General features: G+C 43.1%; 1 protein-coding gene across 1 annotated transcript in view; it reads left to right on the forward strand.

Annotated features, from left to right (window-relative positions):
* The window catches only part of oca2 (oculocutaneous albinism II), a 53,781-nt gene that overhangs the window by 9,508 nt on the left and 22,209 nt on the right, over positions 1-22,064 (forward strand). Inside the window, exons 9-14 of the mRNA XM_078258222.1 lie at positions 1,311-1,382; positions 2,031-2,096; positions 2,966-3,022; positions 4,214-4,338; positions 6,676-6,814; positions 18,557-18,689. Of these exons, the coding sequence (XP_078114348.1) occupies positions 1,311-1,382; positions 2,031-2,096; positions 2,966-3,022; positions 4,214-4,338; positions 6,676-6,814; positions 18,557-18,689 (592 nt within the window). The remainder of the gene's footprint in view (positions 1-1,310; positions 1,383-2,030; positions 2,097-2,965; positions 3,023-4,213; positions 4,339-6,675; positions 6,815-18,556; positions 18,690-22,064) is intronic.

Raw genomic sequence — 22,064 nt, forward strand, 5'->3', positions numbered from 1 at the left:
GACAGAATAAACATTGCCTTGAATAATGCAATTTTTTTTTAGCTAGTCTTCCGTTTAGGTCAAGACAAAGGTAGTGTTGCGTTGCCAGGCCTTCCTCCACAGCGCTGCACAGGAAGGTCTGGCTAGTCCACGCAGCATTTCTGGACAGGAGAAAAACGTGCTCTGGTTTGTTGGCTTAAATCAATCACAATCGTCTTGTGTGGCACTATAAGCGCCGGATGCAGATACGGTGCCTCTGCTAAATAGCCATCGGGAAGGAATTTGTTTTGGTTGAACATGTATACGTAGGGAGGCAAGATCTGGAATAAAATTGGCTGTCGAGTGTGTGATGAGAATTTTACTCAAAAAAAATAATATAATTTGATTGTTGGTTCTAGCTCGGAGGATGTTTCCCAAATCGACCGGAGTTTAGAATGCCAACACAAGAAAGCGGAAGGTGAGGGACATCTGGCGTCGATGATATAGACGGAGACGGTTTTTACTATAGAGGATCTTTAATATAGTCTAAGAAAAAAGCCACAGATCCCCGTTTCTCCATCAGGAACAGCCTCTACATTTACCAATATACATAGAGTGACCTACTTTCCTGCAATTTATTTCAGTGGCATGAATGTCAGAGGAGCAGCTCTGATGTCTGATAACACATCCATGCTTATCACAGGCTTCAATATTTAATAATGGGATGCATCATACATGAGAGTAGTGATGGAGCCTGGTGGAGGATGGTTGACTCTTAACAGCATCATGGAGTTGTCTGTAATATCCCCTTGAAGTTCTGCATTTCTTGATATTTTGCACAGAAGAAAATGACAGACCATCATAGAACTAATGAGACACACTCACCTATCCGGTTAATGCTACTGTAAATCAGATTTTGTTTTTAGATTAATGGGTTTTGGAGGGAGTCTCATTAAATTACAGTTTGTGCTGCATTATGGCATCAGGCTCATTTAGTGTACAAGCAAAGTGAAAATAAAACACTGGAACAATGAGAAAGCTACAAGGTAATTACGTAACATAAAATGAAATACAACACACCACAAAAAACACAATGTAAATATGGACAAGTGATTGAATAAACCAAGCTGTAGCTTTTCGGCAATGACTATAAAGTAATTCTACTCATGTGACTTAACCAAAGGTAATTAGGGAGTTTGACTTCACAGAAGAGAATTTCAGATTTGTCATGTAAATGCATAATATATGCTTATGTTGTATCTATATTTAAATGCTGATATTTAAATATTGTAGCCCTCTTTGAATCAGAGGTAGTAAATGAAGTGTTTTTGGTGAATCGTTTTCATTTTCAGATTGTGCATCGTACTCTGGCTGCCATGTTGGGATCTTTGGCAGCCTTAGCTGCTCTGGCTGTCATTGGTGATGTAAGTCTCTTTTACTCTCTTGTTTTTGTGTGTTTATCATGCCTTCACATACTCAGCAAAAGCTTCTATTTTCTAATAATAAATACACAGCCAAGTGTTTAAGTGAAAAAATGGACGGCTGTTAAGAAGCTGATAGTTCTTTTTCTTGGAAAATGTTACTTTAATAATATATTGCAGGAACATATTCTGGAAAAGTTAAATATCACAAGTTGCAAAATCATTTTCAAAGTTCCAATGTATGCAGAGAAAGCACAGGTGGTATTAACAAACATAATTATGTGTTCCAGTTTGAGGGAGCCTGTGTGGCTCACTGGGACACTTCAGCGGAGCAGAGCCATTGTTGAATTTATAAGTTCCAACTGTGCTTTTCTTGCAATAACAAGTCAAAATGCCATCTGCGGAAAAAGACTAAAGGCAGGGTCTGGGGTTAGGGAGGAGTTATAGCAGTGCTCAAATATAGTTTTAAATACATTTGTTAAACTTGCCAGGAAGCTTTAGTACTGTACTGAAAATACGTTTGCATGATCTCAACTAGGGATTGATGTATACAACACTCATTTATTGACTCTTTACCTTTTGCTTTTTCTTCACAGAACTGTAAATAAATCCTTGTGAAATATCTAATTCTTTTCTCTGTCTGTCCCACAGCGGCCCAGTCTGGTTACTGTGGTGGAGTGGATCGACTATGAGACACTGGGTCTTCTGTTTGGCATGGTTAGACTCTTAAGTTAAAGATGTTTTTCGTATGTTAATTTACTCAACAAATCTCCTTTTGGGCAATTTTACAAAAATCTTTATTTTGTATTGCTGCTTGTTTTTACTTTAAAATCTGACATCTTATCTTCATTTTATGTACTTTTTTTTTTATCCCAAACTACTGACAGTGAAATTTGGTTCTGTGGAGGCAAGTGAAATTGACAACATAAAATCTTGTCGCCATGGAAACAAACATGTGCTGTTAAGTTTGGTATCAAACTGTGAGGGTTAAAAACAGACCATTCTTTTCAGACACATTATAACTTCATAGCAGGATCACATCAAACATACTCATTATTCACATAAAAGATAATTCTGCCAGATCAGTGCTATTTAAGTTCCATAGTGATACAGACCACAGGTAGCTTCCTTTGGACAACTTCTACTGTCAACAGCTGCCACTTAAATGTTCATCTCATTCTGCGAAATACAGCAGAGGTAGTTTCTGAAAATATTCCAAACCTACAGGCAAGACTTTTCAAGGATACCGTGTATTTATTTGTGCTACAATACACTTACAAAGCAATTATGTTGACCTGTTTATGTATGATTTATAAATTCAGGAGTTGTCACCAAGCTTGCAGTCTCCCAAAAAAAAAAAAGTTTTCTTCTTTGCCTGCCCATACTGTTATGGGTATGATAATAAGTTATCAGTGAATAGAATATCCTAAAACCCTGAAAGTTGGGCACATTGGAAATATCTTTCTGACTGACCACCATCTCTTACGTGAGCACCATCTTGTTGTCTGTGGCGACTATTTTTTAAAAATCAGGGTGACAATCTTGTTACATAATTGGAACAAACAAATGTGTCCTATTTCTTCCAGATGGTACTGGTGGCCATTTTTTCAGAGACTGGCTTCTTTGATTATTGCGCTGTGAAGGTGAGTTTCTAAATAACAAAATGAATGGTATTATATACATTTTAAATGTGAAGCTATACAGTATCATAGCAGTATTATATATCTTTTGTAACGTATCTTTGGCATGTTTACCTTTGGGATATTGAGTAACAAGTCTATCAAAATAGCTGCCCACTGGTATTTTAGAGTTGTCTATGCTATTTCTGAAATTAGCACTGATGCATGACAAGCCTGTAGTTTTTATGTTGACTTATCTGACATGAGCAAGATTTTGGAAGACCTTGGTGATGTAAGATAAGCTAACACATTGATGCCTATCTTTACATCCTGACTCAAAAGTACATCACTATAATAGGCTGACAAGAAGGACATTCACTTTGTTTCGTGGTAAAGCTCAGAAAACTGGGTCAGTACTGACTATTAAAACGAGCCAAATTTATTTAGTGTTTCTCATTTAGAGAACCACATATATTGTTTTTTTCTGCAACTGCTCTCGGTATGAATTGATAGATTGATTGTTTAGGTGATAGACATCACCTAAACAGTTTTATTTCTTAACTTAGATCTACATGCATCCTACAAATAATAAAGAGATACACATTCTCAAATGAGTCTGTTACTTGATAATAGAACATAAGACCTTAATCCTGTCTGTACAAGGGTAAAATTTCCTACCATCAGAAAAACAGCTCAGTTTTAATCCTGAATATTCTCTGCGGATTGTGACGGAGGGCGAATGCAGTAGCACTCAGACCTGGAGAATAGAGGGATCATGCAGGCTCATGAATTTTAAGTGTGAGTTGGACAAGGGCAGGCACTCCAAATTAAAATTCCTTCTCTGAGGACAGCTTAGCGGATCTGACATGCAGTACTATTACATTGAAAAGGTGGCCAACCTGAGCCACTCCCCTGGGCTTAAGACTGGAATATTAGCATTACTGACTGAATGGACACCTGTGTGTAATTCTACACACTACACTATTACACGGCTATTTTTGGAATCTGAGTACACTACACCCCTTCTAGTGCTACTACTCTTAATGGAAATGTAAGCATTCAAGTGCTCATTGATGATGTTTCACTCTGACATTATTGATGCTTTCTCAGAAGTGTCAGAACTGCACTCGTACTGGGAGTGAATCAAGACATCCACCTAATGGGTTGCTAAATTCTATTAGCATTGACTCATTGTCATATTCCCTCTCTCTGCAGGCTTACCAATTATCCAGAGGAAGAGTATGGCCAATGATCATGATCCTCTGTCTCATTGCTGCCATTCTCTCTGCATTTCTGGACAACGTGACCACTATGATGCTTTTCACCCCAGTCACTATCAGGTACAGTATAGCTATTTTTTTTGAAGCAACAACTCGCACATCCAAAAATTCTTCTGTGCAGCTGCGTTGGTAAATAGCATCAACTCGGAATAAAGGAAATAATATAATAACCTTTTGGTCCCTCCAGGATTTTTTCCTTTGTTCACAGTATAGCTATTTGAAATTTCCATCAGTCCATAATCTCTACCTGCTTATTCCAACTCACATTGTGTGAGAGGCAGAGTACACCCTGGGCAGGTTGTCACATAGAGAAAGACAGTTGTTCACTCACATTCACAGCTACTATGTGGACAATATAGAGACTCCAATAATCAACCTAATTTACCTGTATGTTTTTGGACTCCATACGTATGAGACTGTCTTCCATCGAAAAAATGACCCCTTTGCTCATTAATGCAAGCAGCTTATAACCATAGACCAAAGACTGTAAAAATGATGGACGAGGCTTCCGGTCCTGGAAAGTGGAGCCAATGCGGAAGTGCCTTAAACCTGCGTTTATCTCATTTCCAGCTAAGTTAAGATGACCCTGCTTCTCACTTGATTTATTACGTCAATGAACATTTTCATAATGAGTTTATGGCCTCAATCACTAGTTTCAAGTCTTCTTTAATCCAGCATGATGTTCATTTTGTAAATTATGATCCCCTTTATTTTAAAATTGACGATAAAACAGGATGCTTTAGGGGCGTGGCTACATGCCAACCTGTCAATCATGACAGAGGATTAGCATTGCGTAGTATCAAATCATAACAAGAGTTATCTTGAGACACTTTACAGATGAAGTAGGTCTAGACCACACACTATAATTTACAAAGATCCAACAATTCCAGTAATTCCCACAAGAGCAAGCATTTAGTGCAACAGTGGCGAGGAAAAGCTCCCATTTAGGCAGAAACCTTGAGTGGTGAGGAAAACTTCCTCGGACAGACCCAGGCTCTTGGTACGCGGTGTCTGACGGTGCTGGTTGGGGGGGTGTGATGAACAGTGGCAATAATAGTCACAATAAAGATAATGGAACTATAACTAGAAATAGTAGTTGTAGTAGTTCATGGCGTAGGGCATAGCATGACGTAGCAGGGCACTGCAGGGCGTAGCTGGACGTAGCAGGACATAGCAGGGCACTGCACAGCGTAGCAGTTATTTGGAACATTTGAAAAAAAGCAATTTAAAAATGTCTTGTTCAGCGTTATGCTAACCAAGCAGCGTTAGCTGGTAACTTAAGGGAAAGTCTGCTGTTTTTTTGTTATGCTACACATGCAGTTGAATGGCGGCAGAACTCCGGGTTTACCTGCCGGTAAAACTCCCATGGATGACTCCCTTCAGAAGGGTTGCAAATCGGCATCTTTCCCCCTTTAGCGTTTAGCTTAGCGCAGTGCTATTGCAACTATAAACAACACTGGCTTGGCATCCTCCCCAGCTCCACCCTCTGGTCAAAAATCTTCACATCCGGTTGCAAAAAACAGCAACATGGTGACACCTGAATCGCCAAACTCAAGGCTTCAAAACGGCAGTCCACAAAGCAATGGGTGACATCACGGATGCTACGTCCACTAGTTTTATACAGTCTGTGGTTACAACCACAGACTGTATAAAACTAGGACCCATATTTACATGTATAGTGGCAACCTCTAGTGGCTGCAGTAATTATAATGGGAGCAAAGAAGGAAGTCAGGTGATGTAGTATAAAGAATGACAAGCCTGGTTCGGCACATAACCCCCGTTAAAATGTTTGTTATTAAACAAACCAAAACCAAACGTGTTAAATTAGTAATAAGTGTTTGAGGTGCTAGTATGCTGACTTTCTTTACTTTGGCAAAAGCCAGTAACCCTATAGTATTTTTTTAAATAGTCACATTGATAGATCACAACTTCCTTTCTAAAAAAAAGCTCAATATAATCCATCCCTGGAAACACAAAAAACAGACTACACAGAAGCTACAATTTACTGTAGTGCAATGTCTTACAAATCACCTGTATGTGTGCCACCCACCTCTGTCTCTCCCTCATTGTTAGTGATTCTATTTTCAGCCCTTGAACTAAGTCTATACAGTAAATCATTATTTAGTTCTCAAAATCGCTTTTGCTACCAGAAGGTCAGAATATAGATCATATTTGACTTGCCTGAAATTAGACACCTGATGCAAATAACACAGATCTGGGCCAAACAGTTCTCTATTTTGTGACGAGCAGGGTGGATATCCTGTAAAGCTACAATGTTAAAGAACCAATGCTTTTTGTCTTCCAATATCCTTTTTATATATTTATGTATTTATTTCTCTCACTCATTGCAATCTAATCACGGCTAAATGGCTTTTCTGTCTCTATCTGATTTTGCAGGTTGTGTGAGGTGCTTAATCTAGACCCCAGACATGTCCTGATTGCAGAAGTAATCTTCACCAACATTGGAGGGGCTGCCACAGCTGTCGGAGATCCACCCAATGTGATTATAGTATCAAATCAGGACCTGCGCAAAGAAGTAAGCACTTTCACAGCTCTCTGCCTAAACTTGCACTAATACACTGTAACAGATCAACTCGGTGTAATCTGACACATGAACCAGACACTTAGTAAAGCAAACATAATGCTCTTCATGACGTATGTGTGACAGAATAATACTAAGATGAAGGGGAAATTGCTGTTTGAGCTGTACAGATGGTACAGTTCTGACAGGTGAATGATAAATTGAGGAACACATCATCGGAAAATGGATTCACGTCACATCTAGCCCCTTCTAGTTTTTTGTGTCAATAATCAACTATTCTAGAGGGCTGTGGTTGGGAATTGAGGCAGCAATATTAGTTAGATTGATTGACTTTGTAGCGACTTTGTAAGTGTTGTTGGGAGATTCTGAAATTTGCTGTTCAGTTACTAAGGTTCAAAGATCCTATTAAAAATCGAGGAAGGGATGAAGTGACCCTGCCCGGAGGAAGCCCGGGGCCCCCGTCTGGAGCCAGGCCCAGATGGAGGACTCGTCAGCGAGCGTCTGGTGGCCGGGTTTGCCACGGAGCCCGGTCGGGCACAGCCCGAAAAAGCTACGTGGCGGACATCCCTCCATCCCATGGGCCCACCACCTGTGGGAGGAACCACTGGGGTCGGGTGCGCTGCCACATGGGTGGCAGTGAAGGTCAGGGGCCTCGATGGACCAGACCCGGGCAGCAGAGGCTGGCTCTGGGGACGTGGAATGTCACCTCTCTGTGGGGGAAGGAGCCGGAACTTGTGCGGGAGGTGGAGCGCTACCGGTTAGATCTGGTGGGGCTTACCTCTACGCACAGTCTTGGTTCTGGAACCATACTCCTGGATAGGGGTTGGACTCTTTTCTTCTCCGGAGTTGCCCAGGGTGTGAGGCGCCGGGCGGGTGTGGGGATACTCACAAGTCCCCGGCTGAGCGCCGCTACGTTGGAGTTTAACCCGGTGGACGAGAGGGTCCCTACGCCTGCGGGTTGTGGGGGGGGAAAACTCTGACTGTTGTTTGTGCATATGCACCAAACAAGAGTTCAGAGTATTCGGCCTTCTTGGAGGCCTTGAGTGGAGTCCTGCATGGGGCTCCAGTCGGGGACTCCATAGTTCTGCTGGGGGGACTTCAACGCGCACGTGGGTAATGATGGAGACACATGGAGAGGCGTGATTGGGAGGAACGGCCTCCCTGATCTAAACCAGAGTGGTTGTTTGTTGTTGGACTTCTGTGCTAGTCATGGATTGTCTATAACGAACACCATGTTCGAACATAGGGATGCTCATAAGTGTACTTGGTACCAGAGCACCCTAGGCCAAAGGTCAATGATCGATTTTATAATCGCTTTCATCTGATCTGAGGCCATATGTTTTGGACACTCGGGTGAAGAGAGGGGCGGAGCTGTCAACCGATCACCATCTGGTGGTGAGTTGGGTCAGGGGGTGGGGGAAGACTCTGGACAGACCTGGTAAGCCCAAACGGGTAGTGCGGGTAAATTGGGAACGTCTGAGGAGGCCCCTGTCCGACAGACTTTCAACTCACACCTCCGGCGGAGCTTTTCGTGCATCCCTGTGGAGGCTGGGGGCATTGAACCCGAGTGGACAATGTTCAAAGTTTCCATTGCTGAAGCTGCGGTGAGGAGCTGTGGTCTTAGGGTCTTGGGTGCCTCAAGGGGCGGTAACCCACTAACACCGTGGTGGACACCGGTGGTCAGGGAAGCCGTCCGATTGAAGAAGGAGTCTTTCCGGGATATGTTATCCCAGACGACTCCGGAGGCAGTTGCAAGGTACCGAAGGGGCCCGAAGGGCTGCAGCCTCTGCCGTGAAAGAGGCAAAGCAGCGTGTGTGGGAGAAGTTCGGAGAAGACATGGAGAAGGACTTTCGGTCGGCACCAAGGTGCTTCTGGAAAACCGTTCGCCACCTCAAGAGGGGGAAGCGGGGAACCATCCAAGCTGTGTACAGTAAGGATGGGACGCTGTTGACCTCAACTGAGGAGGTAATAGGGCGGTGGAAGGAGCACTTTGAGGAACTCCTAAATCCGACTAATACGCCCTCTATGGTAGAGGCAGAGCTGGAGGATGAGGGGGGATTAGCATCAATTTCCCTGGTGGAGGTTGCTGAGGTAGTTAAACAACTCCACAGTGGCAAAGCCCCAGGAATTGATGAGATCCGTCCAGAAATGCTTAAAGCTCTGGGTGTGGAGGGGTTGTCTTGGTTGACACGCCTCTTCAACATTGCGTGGAAGTCTGGGACGGTGCCTAAGGAGTGGCAGACCGGGGTGGTGGTTCCCCTTTTTAAAAAAAGGGGGGGACCAGAGGGTGTGTGCCAATTACAGGGGTATCACACTTCTCAGCCTCTCCGGTAAAGTCTACTCCAAGGTGCTGGAAAGGAGGGTTCGGTCGATAGTCGAATCTCAGGTTGAAGAGGAACAATGCGGATTCCGTCCCTGGTCGTGGAACAACGGACCAGATCTTTACTCTCGCAAGGATCCTGGAGGGAGCCTGGGAGTATGCCCAACCAGTCTACATGTGTTTTGTGGATCTGGAGAAGGCGTATGACCGGGTGCCCCGGGAGATACTGTGGGAGGTGCTGCGGGAGTACGGGGGTGAGGGGGTCCCTTCTCAGGGCCATCCACCTCTGTACGACCAAAGCGAGAGCTGTGTCCGGGTTCTCGGCAGTGAGTCGGACTTGTTTCAGGTGAGAGTTGGCCTCCGCCAGGGCTGCGCTTGTCACCAATCCTGTTTGTAGTATTTATGGACAGGATATCGAGGCGTAGTCGGGGTGGAGAGGGGTTGCAGTTCGGTGGGCTGGGGATCTCATCGCTGCTCTTTGCAGATGATGTGGTCCTGATGGCATCATCGGCCCTGTGACCTTCAGCACTCACTGGATCGGGTTCGCAGCCGAGTGTGAAGCGGCTGGGATGAGGATCAGCACCTCTAAATCGGAGGCCATGGTTCTCAGCAGGAAAGCGATGGAGTGCCTTCTCCAGGTAGGGAATGAGTCCTTACCCCAAGTGAAGGAGTTCAAGTACCTTGGGGGTCTTGTTCGCCAGTGAGGGGACAATGGAGCGGGAGATTGGTCGGACAATCGGCACAGCAGGTGCGGTATTACATTCAATTTATCGCACCGTTAGACGTAAAAAGAGAGCTGAGCCAGAAGGCAAAGCTCTCAATCTACCGGTCAGTTTTTGTTCCTACCCTCACCTATGGTCATGAAGGCTGGGTCATGACCGAAAGAACAAGATCCAGGGTACAAGCGGCCGAAATGGGTTTCCTCAGGAGGGTAGCTGGCGTCTCCCTTAGAGATAGGGTGAGAAGCTCAGTTATCCGTGAGGAGCTCGGAGTAGAGCCGCTACTCCTTTGCGTCGAAAGGAGCCAGTTGAGGTGGTTCGGGCATCTGGTAAGGATGCCCCCTGGGCGCCTCCCTAGGGAGGTGTTCCAGGCACGTCCAGCTGGGAGGAGGCCTCGGGGGAGACCCAGGACTAGGTGGAGGGATTATATCTCTAACCTGGCCTGGGAACGCCTCGGAATCCCCCAGTCGGAGCTGGTTAATGTGGCCCGGGAAAGGGAAGTTTGGGGTCCCCTGCTGGAGCTGCTACCCCCGCGACCCGACCCCGGATAAGCGGATGAAGATGGATGGATGGAGTTACTAAGGTCACTAGCCTCGTGAGACCGTGCTGATCTCACGAGCTCCAGTTTTCCACTCGCAGATCAGTCTGGTATCTAGCGTTGGTTTTGAGGCGGGTTTAGGTGTGACGCAAGGAGAAGAAACTGTTCAGTCTAAACATGTTAGACTGAACAATTGTACGTCTCATCTCCGGTTTTTCCTGCATCCACCGTGTGTGATTTTGTGTGTGTGTGTCAGTCGCGGGGCGAACTCAGCAGCCCCGCCCGCTGCAGAGATCATGTAAACAGCAGCAGCTTTCAGTGACTTTAGAGTGAAAAAACGTTACAGCGTACATTGATGTTAAAATGTTTACAGGTTGGCAGGACGGTCTAAAATGTTCTGCACGGTCTTTCGTTGTACGTTTTGTTGGTAAATGTGAGATGTTCGAGTCACACACGTGAAGAGAACGGTCTCTGAAACAAGGAAATGAATTTGACTCGTTCTCACTCCCGCTTGGTCAGAGGCCAAATATGATAGGGAGCCCCGGCTGTCAATCAATATCTTCCAGTCACGCGGGCCCCTGATTGGTCCGGGCCCGTAAGCACCGCTTACCCTGCTTACTGATAGTTACGCGTCTGGTCTCATCACGATGAGATGAGCATAGTTATCGCGCAAGTTTTATCTGAATTAGAAAGTATTCCTTCATTGAAAGAAGAGCAAAAAACGGCACTGGAGGCTTTTCTCAGAGGAAAAGATGTTTTTGCTCTTCTCCCGACTGGTTTCGGCAGTTCACCTTCACATCCGGTTCATTCGGTTTTCGTCTATCACCAACATAGGTGGTGATAGACAGATGGTTTATCCAATCAGCTGACCAGTATTTTCGCCCCTTCCCAAAAGTTCTCCAACGGAAAGTTCCCAGATGGATATGCCGAGCAAATCCATCTGGCGGAGTCAGGTTATAAGGTCACTGCCATGATCAAAAGATGAATTATCAAGAATTTTCCTCATAAGTTATGTTTGTTTTGATTAGTGATCAAATATATCACAAAGCCACTGCCACAGACTGGAAACACTGAGTGGCACTGTGTCTTCAGGTTTTCTCTACAGCACTGTAACAAGTAATGTCTGGCTACACCACAGATACGTTCTGGGACAGGTCAAAAAACACTCTGAATTGTTTGCATTTCTTTAAACTAGAGATGCACCGATAAACCGGCCGGTGACCGGAATTGGCCGGTTTTCACGTGCTCGGCCATGACCGGCGACTGGCAGGTCAGTCTGACACATGCCGATTTCATGCCGGTCAATGCTACAATTAACTGACAACATAAGTTATACGTGTTACAGTTTTCAAGGACGGACGCACACACGGACGCGACAGCACAGTCTCTTTCTTTTCTCTCAACTTTTCCGCCGTGTGTCGCGCGTACCCGCTCGCGGTCTGAAGTGCGTGTCCGCGCTATTCTCCCACATGTAGGAACCTCGTGAATTAACCTGCAACATGTCAGCTGTTTGGAGATTCTTCAGTGTGTGTGCAGAAGATAACACATTTGCAATATGCAACACCTGCAAGGAAAAAGTAGGGCGTGGAGGGACGACACCAAAAACCAGAATCACATTTTTTTAGTTGGATATTGGATATGAAAAGAAGGAAATGGTTCTAACGTTGCACTTTAGATGTGTGTGAATTTCCCACACCAGGAGTAATTTATATAGTTCTATTTTATAGTGATCCATTATCTGTTCAAAAAATGTTCTATTAAAGAAAAGATAGAAAATAAATATTTGTGTGTGCTGTAAAGAGGTTAGAAAAAATGAAATCGGTATCGGCTGGCCTAACTCAAAGAAAATCGGAATCGGCCTAGAAAATTGTAATCGGTGCATCTCTACTTTAAACTAATTACAATCGACTTGGGCGGAGAAGGTGGCTCTGCACTTGTTCTGGTGGAACATTTGCACCCCAAAAAAGAAAACGCCACATACAATATTAAATGAAGTTAACTGTTCACACAATACAGTAACGTGAGCTATTTAAATTAGCTGATACATGGTTAAACATAATTTGCTTTTACCAGTGTATTGCTGTGGCTACTTGGTCCACAGCAATCCCACCAATCAGTCCCAAAACGTCCCAGTTAGAGAGGATATGACCTAAACATATTCTTTGTAAATCTTTACAATCATTCCCCGAAAGGAACCAAGCAGGCCTGCCTTGTTGCATGATCCAAATTTTCTTCAAAACTTGCCATTTTCAGCGTGTAGCTTGCTAGCTCGAAGTTTGTCGTTGTTCCCCGAAGCGAATAGTGTTTGAGAACGGCAACACACCGAGAGCAGAAGGCGAGGGACATGACGCGGCGGATGTGAGGCAATTGTATTGGAAATGTACTTGTTGATTACTTAACTACTAAGACTACTTAACGTTTGACCCTGTGTGTGTGTGTGTGTGTGTGTGTGTGTGTGTGTGTGTGTGCATGCATGGTTAGCATACTTCTCAGTCTGTGAAGAGTGCAGTTGAGTGTTTTGAAAATCTTATCTTATGACATGGTTTTCGGGTAATTGTGAAAGGAGCATCACTGCAACGACAGTAGTAAATACACATTGAGAAACAGGGCTGACAATTATTATTTCAAACAACTCTGCTGCAACAGATATGGACTACAGCACCACTTTAAAACTCTAATAAGCAGTATGTTGATATTAACATTAAATCCTGCTGCCATTCCCACTATAATTTAACACCCAATCTCTGCAGCTTTATACAGTTTTTAGCGACTCTTAGCTAATGGTTTTGGTTTGTCAGTCCGGTCTTGCATTCAACAGCTGGTAATAAAAAGGACTCTAATGGGAGGGCCATGTTGCAGTGTGTCTGCTAGATGTGTAAGTAGGCAGTTGTATGCTAACATGCTGGACAAGCCTGATAAGTTCTGTTGCTGTGAGTCTTTGTGTCCTCTAGCGGTCAAAAATTACTTCATGCAGCTTTAATGTGCGAGCAAACAAAAACAATTCATCAAAGTTCCTCTACACAAGGTGCAGCAACAGGCCCTGCATAACTTGGCAGTCTGAATTTAAAGCTTGCCAGGTGCTTCAATTAGGAAATTTAAGAATTTTACTTTGTTCAAATCTGCAGTTTTTGAGGTTATTTTCCTTTTTTAGTGTGGGTAAGTGTAACAACAATCACCCAATACATATAATAATAATAATAATAATAATAATAATAATAATAATAATAATAATAATACATTTTACAAAACAAGTTAAGTAAAAGATCCTAGAGAGAACTTAAATGTGTGTCAGGTAGTCATGCACTTACTGTATCCTTAAAGGTGAGAGTTGTTACATACACAGTGCATACACATTTATAGTGTACATACAGATATTTGCAAGTATTTCATTAGTATGCACTGTGGATAAATTGAATCAACTGTGTTTGCTGTACATGTGTTATCTCTGTTCAGCACAATCTCTCCATGTATTTATACAACCGTGAGCTGTGACCCTTATTTATGTTGATGTGCAGGTGATGAATGGAGATGTTGTGGCAGTGAAACCAATTTCTATTTTTGCTGCTGCCATCATAAATCAGGGGAATTAAAAATGTCAAAACAGTGGCGAAAGAAACTGTAACACCTTCCTATTTCAAGGTACCTGCCCGGTACCTGCTCTGCTCTAGCTGTCGTCCTGTAGCCAAACGTTTCTAACGTTTGACTTTGAATTTGTACCTACTCCTTTCTACTTTTTTTAAGCATAAATATGACTATGTCATGCAGTTCATACAGTCATAATAAGCAACAAAGCTGCTCTAAGAGTACCCTCTGATATTGCATTTAATTATTTCCTATGCCCGCATGGAGTAATACCTTCCTAGTGCTTCCCCTTCCTGCAACATACTCACCTACACCTCAGCAGCAGCTTACCTTGGTGTGGCTCTAGTCTTCAACAAGTGGCATGCTAGGGCACACTGGAGACCCTTTCTTTGGGATTAGTGTCTGACTAAACATGTGAAGGAGACAGTGTCACTCCTGATGCAATAATGTGCTAACGCCCAGCTCTTTTTCCTGTGCTGGATTGTCCCATGTTTAGAATTTATTTTAGCAGCTCATTGAAATGTAATTGCCCCTTCCTAGGGCTGCAACTAAGGAATATTTTCATATTTGATTAATCTGTTGATTATTTTCTTGATTAATTGATTAGTTGTTTGGTCTATAAAATGTCAGAAAATGGTGAAAAATGATTGATGTTTATCACAGGGGCGATTGCAGGATTTTTTAAGTTGGGTGGCACGGGGAGGGGGGCGGTGGGGTTATCAGAATACAGCATAGAAAATCTGCTTAGAAATATAGCAAATATTGGATAGGATAAAACGTAATTTTGCTAATGTCCTCAAAATTCCAACAAAGTACACAGTTGCCATAGAATGTGTGTTTAAAGTAAATGTCTGTTTACCAAATGGAAAGGCAGCTGTTGGCAGAACAGGCAGCAAATTGACAGTACTCTTATCCAATGGAAATCAAATTTGTCAGATTGACAGCACTCTAGCCCAATGGATTGGGGCGCCACCAGGGGGGGCGGGTTCCACCCCGGGCCCCCCCTCTAGACCCGCCCCTTATTTGTCAGTGTTTCCCAAGGCCCATTTGATGTTTCTAAATGTCTTGTGTTTTGCCCACAACTCAAAGATATTCAGTTTACTGTCATAGAGGAGAGAAAAAACTAGAAAATATTCACATTTAAGAAGCTGTAATCACAGAATTTCTTTACTTTTTTTCATAAAAAATGACTCCAACAGATTATTCGATTATGATATATATGTTTGTGTTTAGAATTGTTTTCTTTTACTTTAAAAGGTCTACTTGAAAATGTTGTAGGAACTGCGAAAAAAACTGAAAAAATACCTGTATACACGATCAAGTCGCACTGCTCTGACACATCATACCTCTATTAAATATTTGTCAGCCTAACTGACACTAACATTGTTCTTCTCTGCCCCTCCCATGATAGTTTGGAAAAGCATTTAGAGGCACGTTGTATTGTATAGATTGTGACAAAAGTGATGTCAGTAAACGGCAGTAAGAACATTTTTGTGAGTTAATAATCAAAGCAGCCTGTCACTGTCTAAAAAGGGCAAGGACTTGTAGACTTCTCTCACACCCTTCACTCTTCTTATACTCAGAGGGCCATAATGCTACATCGCTAGAAGACATGACATTTTCCCAGCTGCTAGATGTGGCATCTGTTCACTGCATGTGACATTTTAGCCTTTGCTGGTGCAGCAGTATGTGGTCTCCTCCAGTATGCAGTATCTGCTACCACACCAGACTTCCACGACCCGCTGTCCAGTTTGTCTTGGCTGTTTCCCAGGTGACAGATCTGCGAGAACGCAGTAGCAGCAGCGCGCCCATTCAGTCATGTCTGGCCTCTGATAAGGACAGCTTGTGTGTACATGCATGGTTTGCTTGCCTGTTTGTTTGTTTGTTTGTTTGTATGCTTGCTTGTTTGTGTGAAAGGGATCTCCGGGAGAAATCCAGTGATAGAAAGAATGGCACAGCTGTGAGGTGCGTTTGTGGTGATTCTGCTCCTCATCAGAGTGTCCTTGTATTTAATTTGTAACAAAGCAAGGTGGCATGGCCCATACACAATCTACCTCTTTTTGCTATCATTTCATTGATATAATAATAACCTGGAAAATGTTCAGGTGAATCAGCGGTCAATATATCATTAAAATAGTTTAAGTTATAATCCACAAAATAAAAAGGGGGACAATTCTGGTTTCATGTATTTCAATCATGGTAACTGTTGTAAAAAACAAGCACAGCGTGATTACGACATCAACTGGTTAGCTCTGCTGCCCAGTCTTTCTTGCCATGTCAAATATCATTTGACTTTACGGCCTGTTTAAAACACACAGTTAAAAACAGAGACATTTCCGGGGACAGCTCCAACCGGTGACACGCCACCAAAAACGGGGACATCTAGTCACCGTACATTGGCTCTGAAATATGGACACACTGGGGTAACAGTTTATGGCTGCAAACAGAGATACATTACAGCAGCAAACTTTGTCTTGTTGGAATGATAGGAAATGTGTTACAGAGAGACACAGATACAAGACATTCAGATTCTAGTTTACAACTAAAACAGCAATGGTAAGAGTTTTCACTCACAGCAGGCTTGCATGAGCGAATATCCTCGACGCACAAGGCTGCCCTGAGGGTGAGAGAACATGAATAAAGGAGTAGTCAGAGATGTACTGTACGAGTGAGGCAATGAGGAGACATAGTGACGAAATCAGATCGTGTGAACCTCTGTGTTAAATCTCTGGCATAATTGATGAGATGCTTAAGATCTTTTGCACACCTCCCACAGCTGTTACTGAGATTTCACTTGAAGTGGAACATTCAAACTTTATACTTGATTGAAGGCTTGATACCTGGTGTTTCAGATAATTATTTTAAGTGTGAGAATATCTTAATTTAAACTTAATTGTATTGACTGATTTATTCACATTTGCCGTATGCTGCATGTTTTATTGCACCACTCCTTCTCTCCCTTCATCTTAGACTTTTGTTGCAACTTGAAATTGCAAATCCTGTAGAGGTCACTATCAACCACTTTTATCACTGAATATCTGTAGTTCTATTCTTCATGATGTACAAGAAACAAAGACTTTAATTAGAGACTTTAGAAATGGAATCTCATGTATGTGATATCAGACACACTTCCAAAGTGGAATCTGATAAAATCGTGGTCTCTGTGAAAGCTTTGCCATCAAATTTCTTTTAAAGAGTAGCTATTATACTTCTTTTCTGGTCTTAGTTTTTTATTCAGGACTCCTACAGAGCAGCCTGACATGATTCATTGCACAATAAACTGTGAATGTAGATCGTCGGGCCACTCTTACTGTCATCTGTGGCTCCTCTGAAAGGTTGGTTTAGGTTCCTCCTCGTCGCCCCCGCTCCAGCCACGCCCACTCCGTTGTGATTGGTCATCTTTTGGATAGTCTATATAAACGACGTTCCACTTCTGGGATTGCTCTGGTGCCGCAGGAAATTCGGCCGGATGCATGCATTTTCGCCGGATATCCGTCCCCTTCCTCTTCCTTTGTGTTGGCGTTCTAACCTCTGGTGGATTTGTGAGGACTATGGTTAACTGCTCCTCAGATCTCTGCAGGGTAAATCCAGACAGCTAGCTAGACTATCTGTCCAATCTGAGTTTTCTGTTGCACGACTATTTTACAGCGGCTCCGTGCCGAGCTTAGCCATGACGATTGTGATTAGTTTAAAGAAATGCCAATAAACCAGAGCACATTTTTCTCCCATCCTGGAATGCTGTGTGGACTAGTCAGACCCTCCTCCGCTCCGCAGCGTGTGGATGGTCTGGCAAAGTGGGACTATCTTCCGGAAGACCTCCGAATGGTGACAGCTCGGAGCGTGGAGCAGCATGACCATGTAGGGAAGTGTGTTTCATTGACGTAGACAAATAGAGGAAATTCATTACCCCACTGAGACCCAGTTAGATCCGTGCGTTCAGAGCTGGGCAGAGCTAACCCAAGCTGCCTGCAGGGCTCACGTCTTAATGCATTTACCTCATTATTTGACACTTTGGTATCGTTTAACATGAGTATCCAACATTATAACAACATTTATAGGTCAGAAAAGACGAAAAAGCACAATATGTGCTCTTTAAAATGTGCCTCTAACCAAACTAGAGCCTGGTGGACATAAAAATTCTTAAGGATGCAATTACCACTGCCCTTTTGTGTGCAACAATTAAATCCTTTGCTTTTCATTTTGCATGCCATTTCCGCAGGCTGCTCTCAAATACAAACTTATATTACTTATAATGCCACTTAATATAATGCTACTGGATGCACCTTAATACCTCTATTCTTGGTCAAACGTTATTTGAATTTCTGTAATACAGTGATATAACATGTACATTAGTGGTTACACCTGCAGCTGCTTACATCCTTTTGCAGAGTTTTTCTTTGTCTCAGACAATGAACAGTTTAGCTGAAGTGTTTGAACTTTATTCTCACCAGATGTTCTTTGCGTCATACCGATCATCACTGCATACAGATGTCCTTCTGTTTTCTCACAAAAACTGATGTCTAGGCACCAATGCTTATATTTGAATGTCTAACACATTATTATTCTTTGTCTTACAGGGGATTGATTTTGCCAGTTTCACAGGCTACATGTTCCTCGGGATAGGCCTTGTCCTCCTCACCTCGTTTCCCTTCCTGCGGTTGCTCTACTGGAACAAAAAGCTCTACAACAAAGAATCCATTGAAATAGTGGGTGAGTTAAGATGAAGGGTGCCGTCGGGCCGGGGGAGTTATCATGTTGTCACGGGGCTAAAAGGTAAATTGTAGGATTGCTCTGGATGTGGTACAATCTAGAATCAATTATGATAGCTTTTTAATATAAGTATGAAGTGTATTAACCCTCTAAGAAGATCTGTGCACATACTACCCCCACACGGCAGCTACTCATTTTCTCATAGACCTCATAGAAACGTCATTAACTCTGCATTACGGCCTCGGCCCTCTAACTCCCACACATGATGTATAGTGCCCTCTGAATTGAAGACTTTCCAAGGTAATTTCCACAGGATTGCATTCACATTGTCATCATCGTCCTGAATGATGACGTGCTGGTTAATAAAAGGGAAGATCTCTCTGTGGTCATGATGTAACAGTTAAGATGTTAATGTTTTGACTTTATGTCTAGGTTCACAGCTACTTTAAAAATGTGTTTAATTAAAGCACTCATGGGGATAGGGAAGGACCAAACCAAACCAAACCAGACCAAAGAGGGTGTGTCACTATCAGAGCATGTGAGTGGAGCGGAGCGCGAAACGATAATTAGCGGAGCGGCTGGGAGCAGCATGGGGCGGCTTTGAGCAGCGGAGCGGAGAAAACGCACAGGTCTGTGAGCGAGAAGCGGAAATTCTCACGGCTCCACTCTGCTCACATGCTGTGGTCACACTCATAGACATAATATATATTATGTCTATGGTCACACTTGCCCATTTGTGTGATGTCCCCCCAATGTAACACATGTAGACTTTATATTATATATTGTTGTTTTCCGTCAAATAATTTAATAATCTCAATATTTCCGACCGACTGCTTTTGTGCTGGAGCTTGTTGCAGGAAACATTCAGCTGTTACAGAGACTCCTGGGCAGTGGAGTGCTTGTGTTTCGTGTTTTATCCTCATGTGACCACGATAGAGGCCGTGATGTTACCATTTACTGTACGGGACTCTCACACCGCCTCAAAACCAACTGACAAGTCTGATCGCCGGTTACATGATTGGCCACCAATCCAAAAGTTTTTAAAGGTTTTCCTGGCTTTTTATTTTTTATTTCACCTTTGTTTTGACAGGCAAGTCATTAAGAACAGGTTCTTATTTACAATGGTGGCCTGACAAGTGGCATAGCCACATAGGGAAAGGGAAGGAGGGCTCGATAATAAATACATTAGAAATACATACAGTTTAGAAATTACATAAAATACAATTTAAAATACTACACAGAAAACAAACACTTATAACGAGATAACTACACAGGCACATGGGTGAGTAAGACAGGGAGAAACCATTCAAATATTTAGCTGGAAAAATGATTATGTAGAGAAGCAACTGCATATGTGAGTGAACAAGGATTATATGGTTTTGAAGGATGAAATGGAAATTAGTTTGTCCAGTTTGAGAATCTTTTGCAGAGCATTCCAGTCATGAGCGGCAGCAGACTGAAAAGATGCGAGGCCAGAGGCAGAGTTGGTTTTGGGAATGCTTAATTGAAGATGAAGTGAGGACCGGGTATTGTATGTGACAGACTTTGGCTGCAGCAGGTGACCTAAGTAAGGAGGTGATCGGCCAAGAAGGGTCTTGTAAATGAGTGAACCAGTGAATCTTACAGCGAATGTGAAGGGAGGGGCCAGTTGACAGATGAATATAGGGTGCAGCAGTATGTATTGAAGGGGGCATTTGTGGCAAACCTGATAGTGGAATGGTAAAGAGTGTCGAGTTTTGATAGAGTGGTCTTGCAAGCAACCCTGTATATAGTGTCTCCATAATCTAACATGGATGGAATTGTCATTTTTCATGTCATGTCATTGGCTCCTAACCCTAACCCCCTAAACACACTATCCCCATTCTGTCTGACAACCACCCTAGTGTGTGTCAGACTTAGTTCAAAATCAATTGCTGTGGTGAAACACTTTTGCCTTTTTAAGGAGCTCGGCTCCCTCAAGAGTGTGATGACTCAGCCAGTGTCCCGACACCACATGGCTCAACTCAGGAAAACCCCTTTACTCTGATGTTCAGCTGTTGTCTTTGACTAGTCTGTAATAAAAAAAAAAGGAACGAGAGAGCAGCCTAAGAGCAGCACAGCGCTCTAATCTTGGTTTCACTGTTAGTGTATTTTTGTAATTGTGCTATTGTATAAACTATTTAGCTAATGTGGTACACCGCAGTTCTTTTATATACACTCACCTAAAGGATTATTAGGAACACCATACTAATACCGTGTTTGACCCTGTTTCGCCTTCAGAACTGCCTTAATTCTTCATGGCATTGATTCAACAAGGGGCTGGAAGCATTCTTTAGAAATATTGGCCCGTATTGATAGGATAGCATCTTGCAGTTGATGGAGATTTGTGGGATGCACATCCAGGGCACGAAGCTCCTGTTCCACCACATTCCAAAGATGTTCTATTGGGTTGAGCTCTGGTGACTGTGAGGGCCATTTTAGTACAGTGAACTCATTGTCATGTTAAAAAAAAACTATTTGAAATGATTTGAGTTTTGTGACATGGTGCATTATCCTGCTGGAAGTAGCCATCAGAGGATGGGTACATGGTGGTCATAAAAGGATGGACATGGTCAGAAACAATGCTCAGGTAGGCTGTGGCATTTAAACGATGCCCAATTGGTACTAAGGGTCCTGAAGTGTGCCAAGAAAACATTCCCCACACCATTACACCCCCACCACCAGCCTGCCCAGTGGTAGCAAGGCATGACAGATCCATGTTCTCATTCTGTTTACGCCAAATTCTGACTCTCCCATCTGAATGTCTCAACAGAAATCGAGACTCATCAGACCAGGCAACATTTTTACAGTCTTCAACTGTCCAATTTTGGTGAGCTCGTGTAAATTGTAGCCTCATTTTCTTATTTTTAGTGGAGATGAGTGGTACCGGGGGGGTCTTCTGCTGGTGTAACCCATCCACCTCAAGGTTGTTTGTGTTGTGGCTTCACAAATGCTTTGCTGCACACCTTGGCTGTAACGTTATTTGAGTCAAAGTTGATCTTCTATCAGCTGGAATCAGTCGGCCCATTCTCCTCTGACCTCTAGCCTCAATAAGGCATTTTCGCCCAGAGGACTTCCGCATACTGGATGTTTTTCTTTTTTCAGACCATTCTTTGTAAACCCTAGAAATGGTTGTGCGTGAAAATCCCAGTAACTGAGCAGATTGTGAAATACTCAGACCAGCCCGTCTGGCACCAACAACCATGCCATGCTCAAAGTTGCTTAGATCACCTTTCGTTCCCATTCTGACATTCAGTTTGAGAGTTCAGGAGATTGTCTAGACCTGGACCACACCCCTAAATGCATTGAAGCAGCTGTCATGTGATTGGTTGATTAGATAATTGTATTAACGTAAAA

This window comes from Sander vitreus, chromosome 9 (genome assembly GCF_031162955.1).
Source record: "Sander vitreus isolate 19-12246 chromosome 9, sanVit1, whole genome shotgun sequence".
NCBI classification, from domain to species: Eukaryota; Metazoa; Chordata; class Actinopteri; order Perciformes; family Percidae; genus Sander; species Sander vitreus.